This window comes from Lepidochelys olivacea (genome assembly GCF_965140295.1).
Source record: "Lepidochelys olivacea isolate rLepOli2 genome assembly, chromosome: 6".
Classification (NCBI taxonomy): Eukaryota; Metazoa; Chordata; order Testudines; family Cheloniidae; genus Lepidochelys; species Lepidochelys olivacea.
The window spans coordinates 105,808,861-105,830,033 of record NC_140416.1 but is presented as its reverse complement, the minus strand read 5'-3'; the positions used below and the strand labels follow the sequence as shown (position 1 = coordinate 105,830,033).

General features: G+C 40.0%; 1 protein-coding gene across 2 annotated transcripts in view; it reads right to left on the bottom strand.

Moving 5' to 3' along the window:
- Positions 1-21,173, bottom strand: part of WDR25 (WD repeat domain 25) — a 116,011-nt gene that overhangs the window by 36,495 nt on the left and 58,343 nt on the right. For both annotated transcript variants that reach the window (XM_084632031.1, XM_084632032.1), the window contains exon 3: positions 2,369-2,516. In XM_084632031.1, the coding sequence (XP_084488157.1) occupies positions 2,369-2,516 (148 nt within the window). The remainder of the gene's footprint in view (positions 1-2,368; positions 2,517-21,173) is intronic.

The following is a 21,173-nucleotide window of genomic DNA, read 5'->3' as shown; positions in this document are numbered from 1 at the left end:
GAGTTCAGGATCCTGACACAGGGAAGAAAGGTAAGCAGCAGGATACGGACCCTGGACTTCAGGAAAGCACACTTCGACTCCCTCAGGGAACGGATGGGAAGGATCCCCTGGGGGACTAACATGAAGGGGAAAGGAGTCCAGGAGAGCTGGCTCTATTTCAAGGAATCCCTGTTGAGGTTACAGGGACAAACCATCCCGATGAGTCAAAAGAATAGTAAATATGGCAGGCGACCAGCTTGGCTTAACGGTGAAATCCTAGCGGATCTTAAACATAAAAAAGAAGCTTACAAGAAGTGAAAGGTTGGACAAATGACCAGGGAAGAGTATAAAAATATTGCTCGGGCATGTAGGAATAAAATCAGGAGGGCCAAATCACACCTGGAGCTGCAGCTAGCAAGAGATGTCAAGAGTAACAAGAAGGGTTTCTTCAAGTACATTGCCAACAAGAAGAAAGCCAAGGAAAGTGTGGGCCCCTTAATGAATGAGGGAGGCAACATAGTGACAGAGGATGTGGAAAAAGCTAATGTACTCAATGCTTTTTTTGCCTCTGTCTTCACTAACAAGGTCAGCTCCCAGACTGCTACGCTGGGCATCACAACATGGGGAATAGATGGCCAGCCCTCTGTGGAGAAAGAGGTGGTTAGGGACTATTTAGAAAAGCTGGACATGCACAAGTCCATGGGGCCGGACGAGTTGCATCCGAGAGTGCTAAAGGAATTGGCGGCTGTGATTGCAGAGCCATTGGCCATTATCTTTGAAAACTCGTGGTGAACGGGGGAAGTCCCAGATGACTGGAAAAAGGCTAATGTAGTGCCAATCTTTAAAAAAGGGAAGAAGGAGGATCCTGGGAACTACAGGCCAGTCAGCCTCACCTCAGTCCCCGGAAACATCATGGAGCAGGTCCTCAAAGAATCAATCCTGAAGCACTTACATGAGAGGAAAGTGATCAGGAACAGTCAGCATGGATTCACCAAGGGAAGGTCATGCCTGACTAATTTAATCGCCTTCTAAGATGAGATTACTGGTTCTGTGGATGAAGAGAAAGCAGTAGATGTATTGTTTCTTGACTTTAGCAAAGCTTTTGACACGGTCTCCCACACTATTCTTGTCAGCAAGTTAAAGAAGTATGGGCTGGATGAATGCACTATAAGGTGGGTAGAAAGTTGGCTAGATTGTCGGGCTCAACGGGTAGTGATCAGTGGCTCCATGTCTAGTTGGCAGCCGGTGTCAAGTGGAGTGCCCCAGGGGTCGGTCCTGGGGCCGGTTTTGTTCAATATCTTCATAAATGATCTGGAGGATGGTGTGGATTGCACTCTCAGCAAATTTGCGGATGATACTAAATTAGGAGGAGTGGTAGATACGCTGGAGGGCAGGGATAGGATACAGAGGGACCTAGACAAATTGGAGGATTGGGCCAAAAGAAATCTGATGAGGTTCAATAAGGATAAGTGCAGGGTCCTGCACTTAGGACGGAAGAACCCAATGCACAGCTACAGACTAGGGACCGAACAGCTAGGCAGCAGTTCTGCGGAAAAGGACCTAGGGGTGACAGTGGACGAGAAGCTGGATATGAGTCAGCAGTGTGCCCTTGTTGCCAAGAAGGCCAATGGCATTTTGGGATGTATAAGTAGGGGCATAGCGAGCAGATCGAGGGACGTGATCGTTCTCCTCTATTCGACATTGGTGAGGCCTCATCTGGAGTACTGCGTCCAGTTTTGGGCCCCAGACTACAAGAAGGATGTGGATAAATTGGAGAGAGCCCAGCGAAGGGCAACAAAAATGATTAGGGGTCTGCAACACATGACTTATGAGGAGAGGCTGCGGGAACTGGGATTGTTTAGTCTGCAGAAGAGAAGAATGAGGGGGGATTTGATAGTTGCTTTCAGCTACCTGAAAGGGGGTTCCAGAGAGGATGGTTCCAGACTATTCTCAGTGGTAGAAGAGGACAGGACAAGGAGTAATGGTCTCAAGTTGCAGTGAGGGAGGTTTAGGTTGGATATTAGGAAAAACTTTTCCACTAGGAGGGTGGTGAAACACTGGAATGCGTTACCTAGGGAGGTGGTAGAATCTCCTTCCTTAGAAGTTTTTAAGGTCAGGCTTGACAAAGCCCTGGCTGGGATGATTTAATTGGGGATTGGTCCTGCTTTGAGCAGGGGGTTGGACTAGATGACCTCCTGAGGTCCCTTCCAACCCTGATATTCTATGATTCTATGTGGATATAATTGACTACATTTAAGTATGAATTTTGGCCTTGATATTTTGAGATTTAACCACTTTTATGGGAGAATTGGGCTAATAGTCTCATGCCACACTATCCGGGCTGGAGCTGGAAAGTAGTGTTAAAAATGTAACTTTAAATTACATTTACCTGTTTCAACATCTGTTAAATGAAGCATAGAATCAAAGCCTCCACTGAGAATTCTTCTTCCGCACAAAGACCACTCAGCAGTTCGAACAGCACAACTGTGACAGGAGTATGTTTTTAAACAACAGCCTGTATCTACAGCATTCCATATCTTAAAAAGAAACATAATGACAGTTATAAATATAAATTTAAAAATACCAGTAAATAAATTATTCAACCTGCTGATAAAGAGCAAATCAATTAGCCCATCTGAGAAAGCTTCATATATTTTAACAGATTTGATTTTGCAGTGAGGATGGGATTAAAGTAATACTGCACTCCCTTAAATTATGAAAATATTTTTACAGAATCATAGAAATGTAGGGTTGGAAGAGATCTTGAAATCAGCTAGTCCAGTCCACTGCACTGAGGAGCACCAAGTAAACCAATCCCTGACATGTTTGTCCAACCTGTTTTTAAAAACCTCCAATTATGGACATTCCCCAAACTCCCAAAGCCTATTTCAGAACTTAACTACACTGATAGTTAGAAAATTTTTCCTAATATCCAACCTAAATCTCTCTTGCTGCAGATTAGGCCCATTACTTCTTGTGCTGGACATGGAGAACAATTGATCCGCATCCTCTTTATAACAACCCTTAACAGATTTGAAGATGAACATGCCCAGTTTTTATAACCTCTCCTCAGAGGTCAGGTTCCCTAAACCTTTTATCATGTTTGTTGCTCACCTCTGGACTCTTTCCAATTTGTCCACATTTTTCTTAAAGTGTGGCACCCAGACACAGTACTCTCGCTGAGGCCTCATCAATATCGAGTACAGTGGGACAATTACCTCCTGTGTCTTACATACAACATTTCTGTTAATAAATCCTAGAATTATATTAGCATCACATTGTTTACTCATATTCAATTTGTGATCCACTAGAACCCCCAGATTTCTTTCACTAATACTACTACCTAGCCAGTTATTTCCCATTTTGTAGTTGTGCATTTGATTTTTCCTCTTAAGTCTAGTATTTTACACTTATCTTCACTGAATTTCATCTTGTTGAATTCAGACAAATTTTCCAATTTGTCGAGGTCATTTTGAATTCTAATCCTGTCCTCCAAAGTGCTTGCAATCCATCCCAACTTGGTGTCATCTGCAAATTTTATAAACAGATTCTCAACTCATTATCCAAGTCAATAATGAAAATATTGACTAGTACTGGACCCAGGACTGACCCCTGTGGGACCCCACTAAATACACCCTCCCAGTTTGATAGCAAGCCATTGATAACTACTCTTTGAATATGGTGTTTCAACCAGTTGTGCACCCCCTTTTCAGTAATTTCACCTCGACCGCATGTCCCTAGTTTGCTTATAAGAATGTCACGAGGGACTGTGTCAAAAGCCTTATTAGCAAGAGAATAAAGACAATAAGCATTCTTGCGGCAGGCATAATTTCCTGAGAATTCACAAACTGTTCTCAGTGGCAGCTCATGTCAGATCTTCCCACTGCCATTCCCTCGTCTCCTTCCATGGTGAGAAACAACCCCAACAACTCCTGTTTGTTCCCTCTTGTTTCTCTCCCACATACTTCACCTGTAATCAACCCAATTTGGTAGTGAACAAGAACCCTGGCAGATTACAGACATGAGATCTGCCTATATGTTGGCTAGGACTGATTCTTCAGTCTTGCAGATACTAATTTCATGCAGCATTGTGCCACTCTCAAACTTTGCTTAAGAGCTAGATATGAATATTGTCATGGAGACTTGGGTAGGGTTCTCTAAAGTGCTCAGCACTGGCCTAACTCTGTACATTCTTTAGCTTCAACTGGAGCAAAGTTAGGCCAATCTGAACATTTCTGAAAATCCCACCTCTACTGATTACCTTAAATCTTTTAATCATTAGGAAAAACAAGCGTATTCAATCTTTAACTTTTCTGGAATGTCTTAATCTAGTTCATATTCTAAAAACAAAAACAATTATTTGATAAAGGAAGAAGTAATGATTTTCTGAAACAAAGTAGTTGTCACAAGGTATTTATAGCAACTATTAACTATTTTTAATTATGATTTGGGTGATCAAATATGCAGTACACCTCATTAATCAAAAGCACACATTCTATATGCAGAGTTTATCATATATTATGACAATCAAAATTTATTAAATTATATGTGAAAAATAATGTCTAGGAAGTTCAGATTTGAGATTAGGTTAACTATTGATATTATTGTTTATTATTAATATCCTGCTGCAATTAACACAGGCTTATACAATCTGACTATATCATTTATTGCTATATCTATTATTTGTCTCAGGCAAAACTATTTTTTCTAGTTATCTGGCTTTTAGTCAAATACTACAATTAGCTGCTAGTGAACCCCAATGTGTTTTCACTGCCAGTATTAGTAGTGCAAGAAGATCAACGTTTTAATGGTGCTAGATAACAATTTTATTGCATTTGTGGTTGAAAATTGAAAGACAGATGGTATATGGCTTAAAGTTATACCAGAAATAATAAGACTCTTTGTGGTTTGTCAATATATTACCATCATACTAAGGCCTCGTCTACACTAAACAGTCAGCTTTTGTCGATAAAACAGGGGAGGTGTACACACTGAAATGCTCTTCCTGGCAATGTAATATATGCTATGCCAACATAATAAAATCACCTCAACAAGAGGCATAGGGCTTATTTCAGTGTAGTTAGGGTGGCACGTCTGTGTAGACACTGGGGTCCTTACATTGGCTGTTGGCTGTTATCCACTGGAGCCATGAAATTGACAAGAAAACTGGCTCTCAGCTCCTGAGGCAGGTTGCTTTGGGGTCTCCACTCCAAGCCAGGCTGCCACCCAGGCTCCTGGCTTTGGCTGCTGCCTGGGCTCCCTACTCCCCGCTGAGAGCCCTACTGTCTCCTGGGGTGCTGGCTCCCTGCCAGGAGCATGGCAGCCATCTGGACTCCAGGTGTGGATCTCCCTGCCGAAGGCGAGAAGCCCTGGATGGCTCCCCCCTACCACTCCCAGCTCTCCCACACAGCCCCTCTTCAGTAAGTGGAAGAACTCCTAGTGAGGACACACACCACCAACAGAAGGAGGGTAGTGTGGACATCAGCCACAGCAGTAACTAATGCGGTGGCTGGAACTCGACCTAAAATAGGTTGATTTAAGATTGTCGTGTAGACATAGCCTAAATCTTGCTGCATATTTCAAACAAAAGTTGCCTGTGAGCTCACCAAAGACCGTCTTTATTTTTCCTATCCTAATTAACTACTTATTTTCTAAATCTTGATCTGTATTATTATTTATATAATGGTTGAAAGTGCTAAGCAATTTACATAACATAGAAAAGAGACAGTGCCTCAAAGAGCTTATCTAAGAAACATGAGGGCCAGATTCTGCCCTTATTTACAGCCAAGCAACTCCACTGAATTCAATTATTAATTAGTAAGATACAGTTGATTATGGTTCTATATTTAAAACAATTAAATGTGTATTAAAGGCAAAATGAATGCTGCAAATGTCAACACATGACTGGTTGTCTTTTTCATTGTAATTACAGCGTAGACCAGGATCACTGAGCTGTAAGAAGAAAACAGCAAAAGAAAAATGTTTTGGTATTTATTTTTATGTCCTTCACCATTTTTTTCTTTTTACTGGACTAGAAGGGGTTACTATCTGGGAAGGATTTGTTGACAACATTACCTGTATAACAGACCACTCTTCACAGGCAACATTCTGTCTCATGACACTGCTTCAAAGTATCCCCATATCATGTACTGAATATAATTTTACTCTGATAAGCAACCAATTATTGTTAGTTCCTCCATTGGTCATTTAAGCAGGCTTCACAAAAGTTGTATCCTAACTTTTCTACCCTAACTATGAGCAGGGAAATCAAGAAAAAAATATTAAAATACTTTTTGGAAATTAGTTTCTATCATCCTTTAATAACTTTTAACAATCATTACTATACAAAAAAGGGAGTTAATTATGTCCAAGAGCTATTTTAGCATGAAGAAGCTACTGAATGAATCAAGATGAAAGGAAAAACAGGTGGTAAATGCTTAAAAAAAAGTCCCGATCATGTTTTAATGATTAAATATGAAAAATCAATTTCCTCAAGAAAGAAAAAGTAAAACAAGCTTCAACAGCATTGCATGGTTTAGGTTTAAGAATAGAAAATCTGTATAATACACATTTTTCTCTAACACAGATTGTGCTTTATGTTCTCCTCCATTTTATGGAAAGGAGCAAACATTTTACACCTGTGGATGTAAACCATTACAGACTGCGTGAAAGAGAAAAATCACTAAATGGCATCCTTTCCATTTCCACCCCATAAGCTTCTGTCAGTTGCTTTAGAATCATAGAATATCAGGGTTTGAAGGGACCTCAGGAGGTCATCTAGTGCAACCCCCTGCTCAAAGCAGGACCAATCCCCAACTAAATCATCCCAGTCAAGCCTGACCTTAAAAACCTCAAAGGAAGGAGATTCCACCACCTCCTGAGGTAACACATTCCAGTGCTTCACCACCTTCCTAGTGAAAAAGTTTTTCCTAATATCCAACCTAAACCTCCCCCACTGCAACTTGAGACCATCACTCCTTGTTCTGTCATCTGCTACCACTGAGAACCGTCTAGATCCATCCTCTTTGGAACCCCCTTTCAGGTAGCTGAAAGCAGCTATCAAATCCCCCCTCATTCTTCTCTTCTGCAGACTAAACAATCGCAGTTCCCTTAGCCTCTCCTCATAAGTCATGTGTTCCAGTCCCCTAACCATTTTTGTTGCCCTCCGCTGGACGTTTTCCAATTTTTTCACATCCTTCTTGTAGTCTGGGGCCCAAAACTGGACACAGTACTCCAGATGAGGCCTCACCAATGTCGAATAGAGGGGAACAATCACATCCCTCGATTTGCTGGCAATGCCCCTACTTATACATCCCAAAATGCCATTGGCCTTCTTGGCAACAAGGGCACGCGGTTGACTCATATCCAGCTTCTTGTCCACTGTAACCCCTAGATCCTTTTCTGCAGAACTGCTGCTGAGCCATTCGGTCCCTAGTCTGGAGTGGTGCATAGGATTCTTCCATCCTAAGTGCAGGACCCTGCACTTGTCCTTATTGAACCTCATCAGATTTCTTTTGGCCCAATCCTCTAATTTGTCTTGGGCCCTCTGTATCCTATCCTTACCCTCCAGCGTATCTACCTCTCCTCCCAGTTTAGTGTCATCTGCGAACTTGCTGAGGGTGCAATCCACGCCATCCTCCAGACCCTTAATGAAGATATTGAACAAAACCGGCCTCAGGACCAACCCTTGGGACACTCCACTTCATACCGGCTGCCAACTAGACATAGACCCATTGATCACTACCCGTTGAGCCCAACAATCTAGCCAGCTTTCTATCCACCTTACAGTCCATTCATCCTGCCCGTACTACTTTAACTTGCTGGCAAGAATACTGTGGAAGACCATATCAAAAGCTTTGCTAAAGTCAAGGAATAACATGTCCACTGCTTTCCTCTCATCCACAGAGCCAGTTATCTCGTCATAGAAGGCAATTAGATTAGTCAGGCATGACTTGCCCTTGGTGAATCCATGCTGACTGTTCCTGATCACTTTCCTCTCCTCTAAGTGCTTCAGAATTGATTCCTTGGGGACCTGCTCCATGATTTTTCCAGGGACTGAGGTGAGGCTGACTGGCCTGTAGTTCCCCGGATCCTCCTCCTTCCCTTTTTTAAAGATGGGCACTACATTAGCCTTTTTCCAGTCGTCCGGGACCTCCCCCGATGTCCATGAGTTTTCAAAGATAATGGCCAATGGCTCTGCAATCACATCCGCCAACTCCTTTAGCACTTTCAGATGCAGCACATCAAACTTAAATAATGTTTGATTTGGAACATATGTCTTTTAGGGGTTAGGTGGCCAGTTACGAGAGGTGGAGTTAGAATGCAGTTGCTTTTGGAGGCATGACCCTATGCAAATTAACCCGATCTTGCAGGAGATGTTGCTGTTAGTTAATGCTGATAGGTTCAACATCTACTGTGCCTTCACACCCAACTTTAAGAGATGCTCAAAAAATGTAGAGATCGCATAATAAAAGCAAGGCAATAGATCAGGTAGTGTTGTCAATGTTATGTGTAGGGCAATGATAGGAAAGGCTCAGAAAGGGATGTTCCATGTCAAACAAAATTCCTTACGGTTTGTTCCAGAATTGCCTACAAATCGCTTCCCTACATGGTTTTGGCTAGACACAGCTCTCTGCCCTGCTGTGGGAAGGATAGCATGCTGCATTTTTTTCCAAAAGAACTCACCAGTTTTAATGTAAGCATGCCTTTGCCTGTGGAAGAAGAAAAATATGGCCTATTGTTTACAAGAATCTGAGGCTACCAAAGAGACCAGTGATATCATGGGGAACCCCTAAAACACCAATTATAATGATGTAGTCATACATATGAAAAACAATACTAAGGTAAGCCACTGACAGAGAAGGGCATCAAGGAACAAGCCTGGAGTTCACGAGTCAAGGCAAGGCTGCCCAAGGAAACTAGTTGTGCACTTTCCATGTGAATAGTAAACTATTCAGAGGTTGAAAGTCATGCGTGACTAGGGTGACCAGATGAAATAGACAAAATATCAGGACACATGGGGGAAGCAACAACAACAAAAAACCCGCCAGAGCAGAGTTGCCAAAGCAAAAATAAATAAATAAATAAAATGGCCGGAGCGGTCAAAGCTGCAATATCAGGACAAATGGCGTCCCGACCGTGCATCAGTCGGGACACAGGACAACGAACTAAATATCAGGACAGTCCCGATTTTATCGGGATGTCCGATCACCCTATGCGTGACCAACTGTGACAGAATGAGATATATCTGAGTTAAATTATTAACTCTATCTTGTTTGCTGTGTGAAGTATTGGATACTGTGACTGCATAAGTCTGGACATGCCCAAATACAACTTATTGAACTGCATTCTGGATAGCTGTCCTACCTGAGAAAGGTGCTTGACATCACGTTGAAGGACTATCACCAAGAAACCATCAAGACGGCAATCATCAACTTTGATTGGGAGGGGCTGGTTATTGTGAGATAATGAGACAATGGACTTTCTACTAAGCAGCCTTTATGGGGGGCTAGGGTAAGCATGCCTTGAGGGGGGTTGGAGCTTCCCCGTGGAGGACATGGCAGAGAAAGAGAGACTTAACTAAAGAGTAGGATTCTGCTTTGTACAGGGGGATCAACCCTCGCCACATGAAAGACTTGCAGGAGGGTGAGAGAGCAGGAGGTACTCTGACTATTCCTGAAAGCTGACAAACATTAGACTCCCAAGAGGGGGTGAGATCAGACCAGGGGAAAGTGTGTCTCATGACTTTTGTTTTCTTTTCAATGATCTGGAACTCTCGAGTGTTTTAGGGATAAAGTTTCTGTGGTTATGAAATTCCTTTGCTAAGCCTGTGTTCCTTCCTTTCCCACCATGTTTTCTTCAAAGGAGCTTAACTAGAAGTTTGGAGTGCCCACAGCTTAGCTGGAGCTCTGGGGGAGTGTGTGCTAGGGACCGGTAGGACTCAGGAGGTCTCAGACACTGATTCTGGAGTCTAGAATGGCAGTGACACACAAGGAAGGGTTTCATAGCCAGGTCTGAGCCTGGGAGTCTGTCCTAGAGTCCCAGAGCTAGAAACAGTGACTAGACTCTACCTAGATTCAGTCGGCTTGGAAGCATGTAGGGCCTGACTGGGTACAGGGCAAGGATGTAACACAAACCACTGATTTTCAATGCCAGGAGACAGGACATTCTTGGGGGCAGGTCTAAAACTGTGGAATGAGCTCCCCCACAATGAAGGGCTATCACAAACCACAGCACTTACTGCTCCAGTGCAAGATGCATTTCACTAACATCAATACATAGTATTTTTTTTAAAAAACCTATCAAAACAAGAGACTCCAATGAATGCATGGGGAGAGGATTAGAGAACAAACATCACAGATGTTAGTCATGTTGTTTAATACACTGCTTTTTTTATATATATACTTATTTACAAATGTTTATTCCGATTAATTTTTGCTACGAAACAATGAATTGTTGGGATTTTTCTTTTGCCATACTATAAAAATACAATGTATTATGCATATGATATGTGATTTATAAGTTATATATTAATTTTTACATAGCATACTACCTATAATAAAATATTATCTTGCGCGCTCCAAACCCGTCAAGCAGAATATCCAGTGTTTTTTCTAGGAAGACATCTCATTAAAATACTACAGTGATGAGTGCAGTATAATATACAGAACAAAAATTGAGGCAACGGAGTAGAACAAAGCAGAATCCGTAAATATCCAAAAGTCAAGCTCTTTGGAGATAGTTTTCAACACGAATTCACGTAATGTTTCAGTCAATCTGAATCTGCATTTTTCAGGCAAAGTTTTGGGAGAAAAGTTTTTTCTGCCTGTATATGGAGCATGATTTTACATATTAAAATCTATAAAAAGAACAAAAATCGGGGGGAATATAAGGACTCAATTAAAAATAGAGACTGAGATATGCATACTCCTTGATACATATATATTAATACCTATTTAATCTTATGGAATTCCATGCAATCATGCAAATCTAAGCTATAAAGTTGGAAAGAATTTATCTTTGATTCCTTTTACCTATTTTGACACAGAAAGCTATTTTTAAAGCAGGTGTCACACGCCACATTCTTTCAAAACTCTAAATCTTTTAAGATGCTCAGCATTATCACTGGGTGGAACACAGAAACATCTTTGTTTTGTTTTTTTTGTTTTGTTTTTTTTAAACTAAGTTCGCTCTTTTATCCCATGACAGTGGACTGGATTTTCAATTTCTTAGCTAACAACTTAAACTCACACACTTCAAGGTGCTACTTTGAAAATATTACTTTACAGTGTGACAGTACATGATTTCAATTATGAACAATAATCTTTTTATCTATTCATAAAGTTTGTTTATTCGGTTTTTTTTTCTCAAGAAAGAAAATGGCTCTCTTTTTATTACTTTGGCATTATTCCTACTTCTGTAGTTATAATGGAAATGTTGACACAACAGTAAAAAACACCTCTTCTCAGGCTTTAAAGAAATATACTGTTTGTGTTCTTTCAGTCAGGAAACCAAACTTGTCTATAGATTAGTCTCTAATAACTTAATATTTTGAGGCAACACAATGCCAAGATTCAGATGAAATTTAAAGAATGTTTTTACTTGAATGAACTGAACTTTAAGGTTTTGGACTTTTTCCAGTCCAGTAAGCTTATACCATATTTCTGCCATTGCCAATCAGTTTTATGGTTAATATGCATCCCTCAATTTTAAAACTATGATTTTTGGTCCAGTATGGTGCCACTAGAATTTCTTTAGTTTTACATTGCCTGATCCTCTGTTGTTCTCTATTAGCATAGGTGCTGGAACTAGGGATACTAGGGGTTGCTGCATCACACCCTGGCTTGAAATGGTTTCCATTATATACAGGGTTTACAGTTTGGTTCAATGGCTCTCAGCACCCCCACTATACAAATTGTTCCAACACCCTGGTCTATTAGACTTTGTCTACACTATGCACCTTTTAGTGACACTGCTGTGCTGCTATACCCATGCCACAAAAAGGCACACAGTGTAGCTGCTGTTTGTTGGCAGGAGAGAGTTCTCCCGCCAAAAACAAACTTCCACCCCCCCAACGAGCTTTAGTAGCTTTGTCAGCGGCTGGGGGGGGGGGTGTTGGTTTCACCCCTCTGAACGACAAAAAATTTGTCATTCAGTTGCCAGTGTAGACACTATTATCCTCTTCAAATACAATAAAAGAGAGAATCTGACAGATATAACTAAAAGAACCTTACTGGTACCATAATGGCCCCAAGTCATGGTTTTTCCATCTAGAGCAGTGGTTCTCAAACTAGGGCTGCCGCTTGTTCAGGGAAAGCCCCTGGTGGGCCGGGACGGTTTGTTTACCTGCCGCATCCGCAGGTTCCGCCGATCGCAGCTCCCACTGGTTCCAGGCCAGTGGGGGCTGCAGGAAGAGCAGACAGCACATCCCTCGGATCTAGAGGTTTTGGCCAGAATACAGTTCTGGATCTGGATCCAGGTTTCATTTCATAATATGGAAAATTATTTCATACCATCAACAACTCAAAACATCGGACTGTGTGGCACACCAGCTATTACATATGCTGCTGAAGGATCAGTCCAGCCCATTGAGAATTGAAGGTAGAGTTTAAGTAAGAGGTAGGCTTTTTTTTTATTATTTGTTAGGCACAGGAATTGTATACAAACAATGGAATAAATTGTACCCAGACCCATAGGTTTGTCTATTTAGAATGAAGCTGTGCCTTTAAGAAACATTTTGTGTTGAGGTCATATAGAGCTGCACTAGCTCAGCAAGCACTTGGATAAATATTGTGCCTTGGGGAGATGCATCCATCTTCAGATGGTACAATCTGCTCCCTCCAAGGCATGTTTAGGCTGCCCTGCAGACCAGTGCAAGAAGGAATGCTCATGACCCTCTCCTCGTCATTCCCTAGGGGCAACTCAGACGGAGGGAAGACCATGTATTCTTATTATAGTAACTTTTAGTCTTGTTGTCAGCTTTATCACCAGCACATTGAAATAAAGGCAGCATTAGTATCTATCTTAAGTATTTTTACCATATATTAGCAATCACTGTAGTATCTAGCACTGAATTACAAAAATGGCTTATGATAGTTTTATAAATAGTGCATAATTGCTTCAAATAAATGTAGTGATAGGTTTAAAGACAGTCATAAGTTATAGTGATAGGCTTAAATACAGTTTAAAGCCTCTAACACTGTCATACTGTATTAGCATAGGTTGCGCAATAAGTTATTATTTTATGGTAATACTGGACACCTTGCAGCAATGTCATGATAAAAAGGAATTCTGATCTTCCTAACTGGAAAGAAAATCAACTTAATGCACGTGGATTTTGGTGATCTACTGATGTTGACAATATCCTTATAAATGTAAATTAGTATCTTATAAATACTGAGTATCTTACTAATACTGAGACAGCTGAAATGTTTGTTTGAAAAACAGATGCTATGTATATCAAGCAGTTTTTCCCAACACTGCTCTCTTTCTATTCCCAAGAATGGGAATTTAGACTTAGAAATCATTGGTACATTAATTAAATCAATACAAAATTTATGGAGACTTGTAAATGATGCCATTACAAGCCACTGTGAAGTAACCATTTCAATGTAAATCCTGGGGGATGCCATTAAGATGCCATTAAAGGACCATTATGATGTGTAATTTCAACAGTAAACTATTTTCATTATAAATCATATTATCATTTTAAAAACAAACAAAATGGAATACAAAAGCTAAACAATGCATCTGAAGTAGTGGGGTTTTTACCCACAAAAGCTTATGCTCAAATAAATCTGTTAGTCTTTAAGGTGCCACCGGACTCCTTCTTATTAAAAAACAATGACTTAATCATAAATTATCACAAAAGCAAGGATATTCTACATTAAGACGACCACAGCACCTCATCTTTACCCTTTCACTGACACCTTTAATTTGGTTACACCAGGTTAATCACCTAGAGTTCCTATTTAGGCATCTAAATTTAAGTGGCCTGATTTTCAGAAGTTCTGTGCACCTACCAGTGTCATTAATGCCAAGGGGTGTTCTGAATGTCCCATACCTCTGAAAATTAGAGTTTTTATGTTAGGTGACCAAATAGAAACTTAGGTGACTAATTCTAGGCATCCAAGTTTGAAAATGTTGGCTTTTATGTCTAGATAATGCAGTATAAATGGCCCACTATAACATTTCCTTCTACAGCTGGCCAAATATTCCTTACACTAATCAGCTTTGCTTGAGTGAATATGTGCTAAATATTATTACTTGCAAAGAACAACCAGGTACGTGTAATATTTACCATTGCTGAGATCACTGCCTATAATTCTGACCAGTACTGTCCCATTGTTTCCTTGTTATTCCCGTTTGTGTAACTCATGTCTTTTGTCTTATAGATTTTAATCTCTTTGGGGAAAGAAATTGTCTTTTTGTTCTGCGTTTGTACAGTACCTAACATAATGGGGTTCTGGTCCATGAATGGGGCTTCTAGGCACTACAAAAATACAAATAAAGAATAATTAAGACTAATAATTTGTACTTATTTAGCACATTTCATCTAAAAAGCTCAAAGTGACTTACAAGTATTATCTCCAGTTCACTGATGGAGAACTTTAAGCACCGAGATGTTAAATGATTTCTCCATGGCCACACAGTGGAGAAGTCAGTAATACAAGGTAGAGTCTCAGCCCCATATGCTAACCAGTAGAACACAGTGGCTTCCCAAAAATAACATTCATGAGCCCATGCAACTATAATGCATGGGAAGCATGGCAAACCTTTGTTTGAAAGCTCCAGTGTGAGCCACTATGTTGGTCACTGGTGCAGTAGCAATGCAACATAGGGTCAAGCTGGTAGCAGCTGAGAGCACAGAGGAAGCAATGAGTTTAGTTTTCAAAAGGCCTCTCTAGCAACCCCTCTTCCAAATCAAAGGAGAAATACCTATGGGCTCTGAAGGGAGCTGGTTCCAACTTCCCTTCACTGGAGCCTTTCCGACCAACTGCAGATTGAATAGGGGAGAATTGTACAGAACCCCCTTCCGAAAACACTGACTCCACAATATATTTTAATTCTATATAAATCATCCTTAAAATGAAATACAGTAAAACAATTTACAGCAAAAAAAGAGTTGATAGTAGACTGAAGAGTAAAAGAAAGTTTTAAGATGTGATTCAAAGTGAGGAATTGATTCAATGGTCTGGATGGAAAATATCCAGACAAACGGTGCAGCAGAAGTGAAAGTGTGACTCCATGGTGGAAAGGAATAGAGTCAGCCAACATTTATAAGGGACAAAGGAAGCAAACAAATAGATGGAATATAAGAAAAGGAAGGACATGTGTCAATATATCCCTTTCTTGCTTATTACACATTCATTTATACTTCATCCGAGTAAGTCACGTTCTTCCCTTTAACCTAGGACAGGGATCAGCAACCTTTGGCACACGGCCCACCAGGGTAAGCCCTCTGGCAGGCCGGGCCAGTTTGTTTACCTGCCGCATCTGCAGGTTTGGCCGATAGCAGCTCCCACTGTCTGCAGTTCGCCATCCCAGGCCAATGGAGGCTGTGGGAAGCGACGGCCAGCACATCCCTCAGCCCGCACCCCTTCCCACAGCTCCCATTGGCCTGGGACAGCGAACCGCGGCCAGTGGGAGCTGCTATCAGCCGAACCTGCGGATGCAGCAGGTAAACAAACCAGCCCGGCCCACCAGGGGCTTACCCTGGAAGGCCACGTGCCAAAGGTTGCCGATCCCTGATCTAGGATATACATATCCTCAAGAAAAAGCAGTGCAGTGGGGTATATTCTTCCCTCATTATATGTTTACAACTCTTATCAATGTAAATGGAAGCGGGAAATGAGCAGCTGAAATGAAAGATTCCTAACTCTGATTATATTTAAACCATTTCAACCATTGTCTGGGGTACAGGGTATGCAATATTCAGGCTTGGACCAGCAACAGTTTTAAAGGCTGATATCTCTCAATCCTGAAGCTTTAGAAATGAAAGCCTATTATATACAGAAAAAGTTCCCAATAGTGAAATAACATTTAGTCTGAAATTTCTGACCTGGATCACAGAACATAAAAGCATTATTTGACTTTGGGAAGCTGACCACTCACATCAGCTCATTTTACAGAAAAGGGTCAGAGTGCTGACAGCATTAGCTTTTAGCACATAGGACAAATATAACTTAAATAACCCCCGAACAATATTATTAAAAAATAATTGAAAAACAAGACCTTCTGAAAGTCCACAGTGCAAGGCCGACGGATGTCACAGAAACACCAGCAGGTTTCAGTGAAGTTACTGATTATTCAGTTTCTCTCCAAACAATACAAAGGTCATAACTATTTAATGTAGCATCTTTTTCTATACATTTGTGCTAATTCATTTGCATGTAATGTATGTAACCTTGCACCTGTTTTCATATTCTCTGCATTGTCTGAAAATACTCTTCCATGAATTGACATGTTTTAATGACAGGTTTCAGAGTATCAGCTGTGTTAGTCTGTATTCGCAAAAAGAAAAGGAGTACTTGTGGCACCTTAGAGACTAACCAATTTATTTGAGCATGAGCTTTCGTGAGCTACAGCTCACTTCATCGGATGCAACCGAAAGCTCATGCTCAAATAAATTGGTTAGTCTCTAAGGTGCCACAAGTACTCCTTTTCTTTTTGCATGTTTTAATGCACACTTCCTACAATAGATTGATACTCAACTTTCTACCTGGGCATATTTCTCTTTCCAGGGGTTGTCCACTTATTAAATCTTTCTTCAGAAGGCAAGTATTACTTCAACATGGAAGTGTAAACTGGTTTGAATTTTAACAAAAATGTATGAATAAATGTTTTTGTCACGCTGTCTGGAGTGGTTCACAACTGTGACTGCCTAACTCAGGGTAGACTGTCAGAAAACATGACAGACACCCCAAACTGGTGGTATGTTCTGTAATTATATTTCACCAGGCCAGTAAGAAATGTGAACTCCTGGATCCCCATAACGATCTTACCATGGAGTCACAGACAGTCCCCTTATACTCTCTAGTCTATCTTGCCACCCTGACAACCTGAACTTTGTGATAAAAGGTCACTTAAACCAAAAATCACACCACACCAGGTTGCTTTCAGTCCCAAGAGATCAGTCACTTACCCCAGATCAGCTGCTACTCCAGATCCTACACCAAAGACAACGATACCAGACAATTCTATAGTAAACTAACTAAAGGTATATTAGCTAAGAAAACTAAATGAGAGTTATTAAGAGGTTAAAGCAGGTAAAATATATGTACAGATGAGCCACAGTTTGTAATTGCAAATGGTGGTGGTGATGTAGTAAACTGCCAGTTTTCCAAAAGTCTTTTCAGGGTTCCCAGATTATCTCTGGAGATTTCCGCTTCACATCTGGTCACTTCCCTGTAAGAGTCCAACCTGTCTAGAGATCCAGGATCTTTCCTTGAATCCATGATTACAGCTTCTTCTCCAGAAAACAAGCTGACACTGTCACTACCCATGTGGGCTTTTCCTTGGATTATGGTAAGTGACGAATGCACTTTGAGTCTTTGAGCACTTTTCTGCTAAAGTTCTTCATTTGCATTCCACAAGGCTTCTTTCGTTTGATCGGTTATTTAGTTATAGGTTTATACACAACGTAAATGTTTGCTGTTACATTATAACAGGATACAGATACGTGAAAACAATTCAAAGAACATCCCATTAGTTTTCATGAAGTTTAAACTAGTTTATCACAGTTACTGCATGCGATTAACGCAAAACAAATTAACTAGATTAAAAAATTGTCACAATTAATTACAGTTTTAATCGCACTGTTAAACAATAGTAGCATACCAATTTAAATGTATTATAAATATTTTTGGATGTTTTTTTACATTTTCAAATATATTGATTTCAATTACAATACAGAATACAAAGTGTATAGTGTTCACTTTATAGTATAATTTTTATTACAGATATTTGCACTGTAAAAAGATAAACAAAAGAAAAAGTATTTTTCAATTCACGTCATACAAGTCCACTCAGTCCTACTTCTAGTTCAGCCCATCGCTAAGAAAAACAAGTTTGTTTACATTTATGGGAGATAATGCTGCCCATTTCTTATTTACAAAGTCACTTGAAAGTTAGAGCAGGAGTTCGCATGGCACTGTTGTAGTCAGCGTTGCAAGGTATTTATGTGTCAGATATGTTAAACATTTGTATGCCCCTTCAGATTCGACTTGTAGGCGCTAAAGTTTTACATTGTTTTGTTTTTGAGTGCAGTTATGTAAAAAAAAAATTCTACAATTGTAAGTTGCACTTTCATGATAAACAGATTGCACTAAAGTATGCGGTGAACTGAAAAATACTATTTCTTTTGTTTAACTTTTTTACAATGCAAACATTTGTAATCAAAAATAAAGTGAGCACTGTATGCTTTGTATTCTGTGTTGTAATTGAAAGTAGTATATTTGAAAAGGAAAAAAAAATCCAAAATATTTATAATAAATTTAAGTTGGTATTCTATTATTAACAGTGCAATTAAAACTGCAATTAATAGTGACTATTTTTTTATCTCATGATTACTTGTGATTAAATTTTTAATCATTTGACAGCCCTAGGTTAAACGCCAAATACACTCTTATACATTTAACAATCGCTTTGCTCTATACTACCATACACGTGAATTGGGCTGGGGCTCTTGCATAAGCTGATATCTGGTCTGCCAACATCACAGTTTTTGCAAACACGATCAGGAGATATGTGAGGTGAGAGAGACTGGTACAATATCATCCATTAGTGTACTACAGCACACTCTTTAGAAAAATATTTGGACACCAGCCAAGATTACTTATTTTGCAAGATTACTTTTGAAAACGTGTTCTGGCAGACACATTAGCCTAAATGAGAAACTACAGTATATGTGGTTTGCTCTCCTTTTTCTTATACAATCAGCAAATCTCACAATACATTGAAGAACAAAACATATATAATAGGGGATGACAGACCAACAGCATAAAGCATTCACTGCAAAAAGGGAACATATACCTAGGATCATTAAACTAAAGTTCTTTTCCTGCTTTGTACACAAAGGACTGAAGTTCTACATAAAATTAAAATCCTGCATTTCGTTAGAACCTAAAAACACAAGAATGGCCATACTGGATCTGACCAATGGTCAAATTAGCCCAGTATCCTGACTTCCAATAACAGCCAGGGCCAGATACTTCGGAGGGAATGAACAGAACAGGGCAATTATCAAGTAATCCAACCCATCGTCCAGTTCCAGCCTCAAGAAGTCAGAAGTTTAGGGATACCTAGAGCATGGGGTTGCGTCCCTGACCATCTTGGATAATAGCCATTGATAGACCTATCCTCCATGAACTTATCTAATTCTTTTTTTAACTCAGTTATACTTTTAGCCTTCACAACATCCCCTGGTAAGGAGTTCCACAGGTTGACTCTACTTTTTGTGAAAAAGTACTTCCTTATGTTTGTTTTAAACCTGCTCATTATTCATTTCATTGGGTGATTGCTAGGTCATGTGTTATGTGAAGGGGCAAATAGCACTTCCTTATTCACTTTCCACACACCATTCATTTTTATAGATCTCTATCACATCCCCCCAAAATCATCTCTTTTCTAAAATGAACAGTCTCAGAGTTTTAAATCTCTCCTTATATGGAAGCTGTTCCATACCCGCTAATCACTGGACTTTTCCAATTCTAATATATCTTAAGATGGGAGCAATCAAAACTGCACGTGGTATTCAAGGTGTGGGCACACTATGGATTTATAAAGTGGCATTATGATATTTTTCTATCTTATTATCTATCCCAGGGGTAGGCAACCTGCGGCACGTGAGCTGATTTTCAGGGGCACTTACACTGGCCAGGTCCTGGCCACCAGTCCAGGGGGCTCTGCATTTTAATTTAATTATAAATGAAGCTTCTTAAACATTTTGAAAACCTTATTTACTTTACATACAACAATAGTTTAGTTATATATTAAAGACTTATAAAAAGAGACCTTCTAAAAACCTTAAAATGTATTACTGGCACATGAAACCTTAAATTAGAGTGAATAAATGAAGACTCGGCACACCACTTCTGAAAGGTTGCCAACCCCTGATCTATCTTCTTGCTCATGATTCCTAACATTCTGGTAGTTTTTTTTGATTGCCACTGCACATTGAGCTGATGTTTTCAGAGAACAATCCAAGAAAACTTCAAGATCTCTTTCTTGAGTGTAACAGCTAATTTAGACTCCATCATGTTGTATGTATAATTAGTATTATGTTTTCCAATGTGCATTACTTTGCATTTATCAACACTGAATTTCATCTGCCATTTTCTAGCCCAGTCACCCAGTTTAGTGAGATCCCTTTGTAACTTTTTGCAGTGTGCTTTGGACTTAACTATCTTGAGTAATTTTATATCATCTGCAAACTTTGCTGCCTCATTGTTTACCATTTTTCCAGATCATTTATATGTTGAACAGCACAGGTCGCAGTAGAAATCCTTGGAGGACTCCACTATTTACCTCTCTCCACTGTGAAAACTGACCATTTATTCCTAACTATTGTTTCCTATCTTTCCATTAGTTACTAATCCATGGGAAGACCTTCTCTCTTCATCCCATGACTGCCTACTTTACTTAGGAGTCTTTGGTGAGGGGCCTTGTCAAAGGCTTTTTGAAAGTCTGAGTACGCTATATGTACTGGATCATGCTGGACCAAATGTCTGTTGACTGCCCTCAAAGAATTCTAATAGGTTGGTGAGGCACGATTTCTCTTTACAAAAGCCTTGTTGACTCTTCCCCAAAATACTATGTTCATCTATGCGTCTGATCATTCTGTTCTTCACTATACTTTCGACCAATTTGCCCAATACTGATACACTTACTAGCCTGTAATTGCCAGAATCACTTCTGGAGCCTTTTTAAAAAATCAGTGTTACATTATTATCCACCAGTCATCTGATACAGAGGCTGATTTACCACAGATAGGTTTCAGAGTGGCAGCCATTTAGTCTGTATCCACAAAAGAAAAGGAGTACTTGTGGTATCTTAGAGACTAACAAATTTATTTGAGCATAAGCTTTCATGAGCTACAGCTCACTTCATCGGATGCATGGAGTGGAAAATACAATGGGGAGATTTTATATACACAGAGAACATGAAACAATGGGTGTTACCATACACACTGTAAC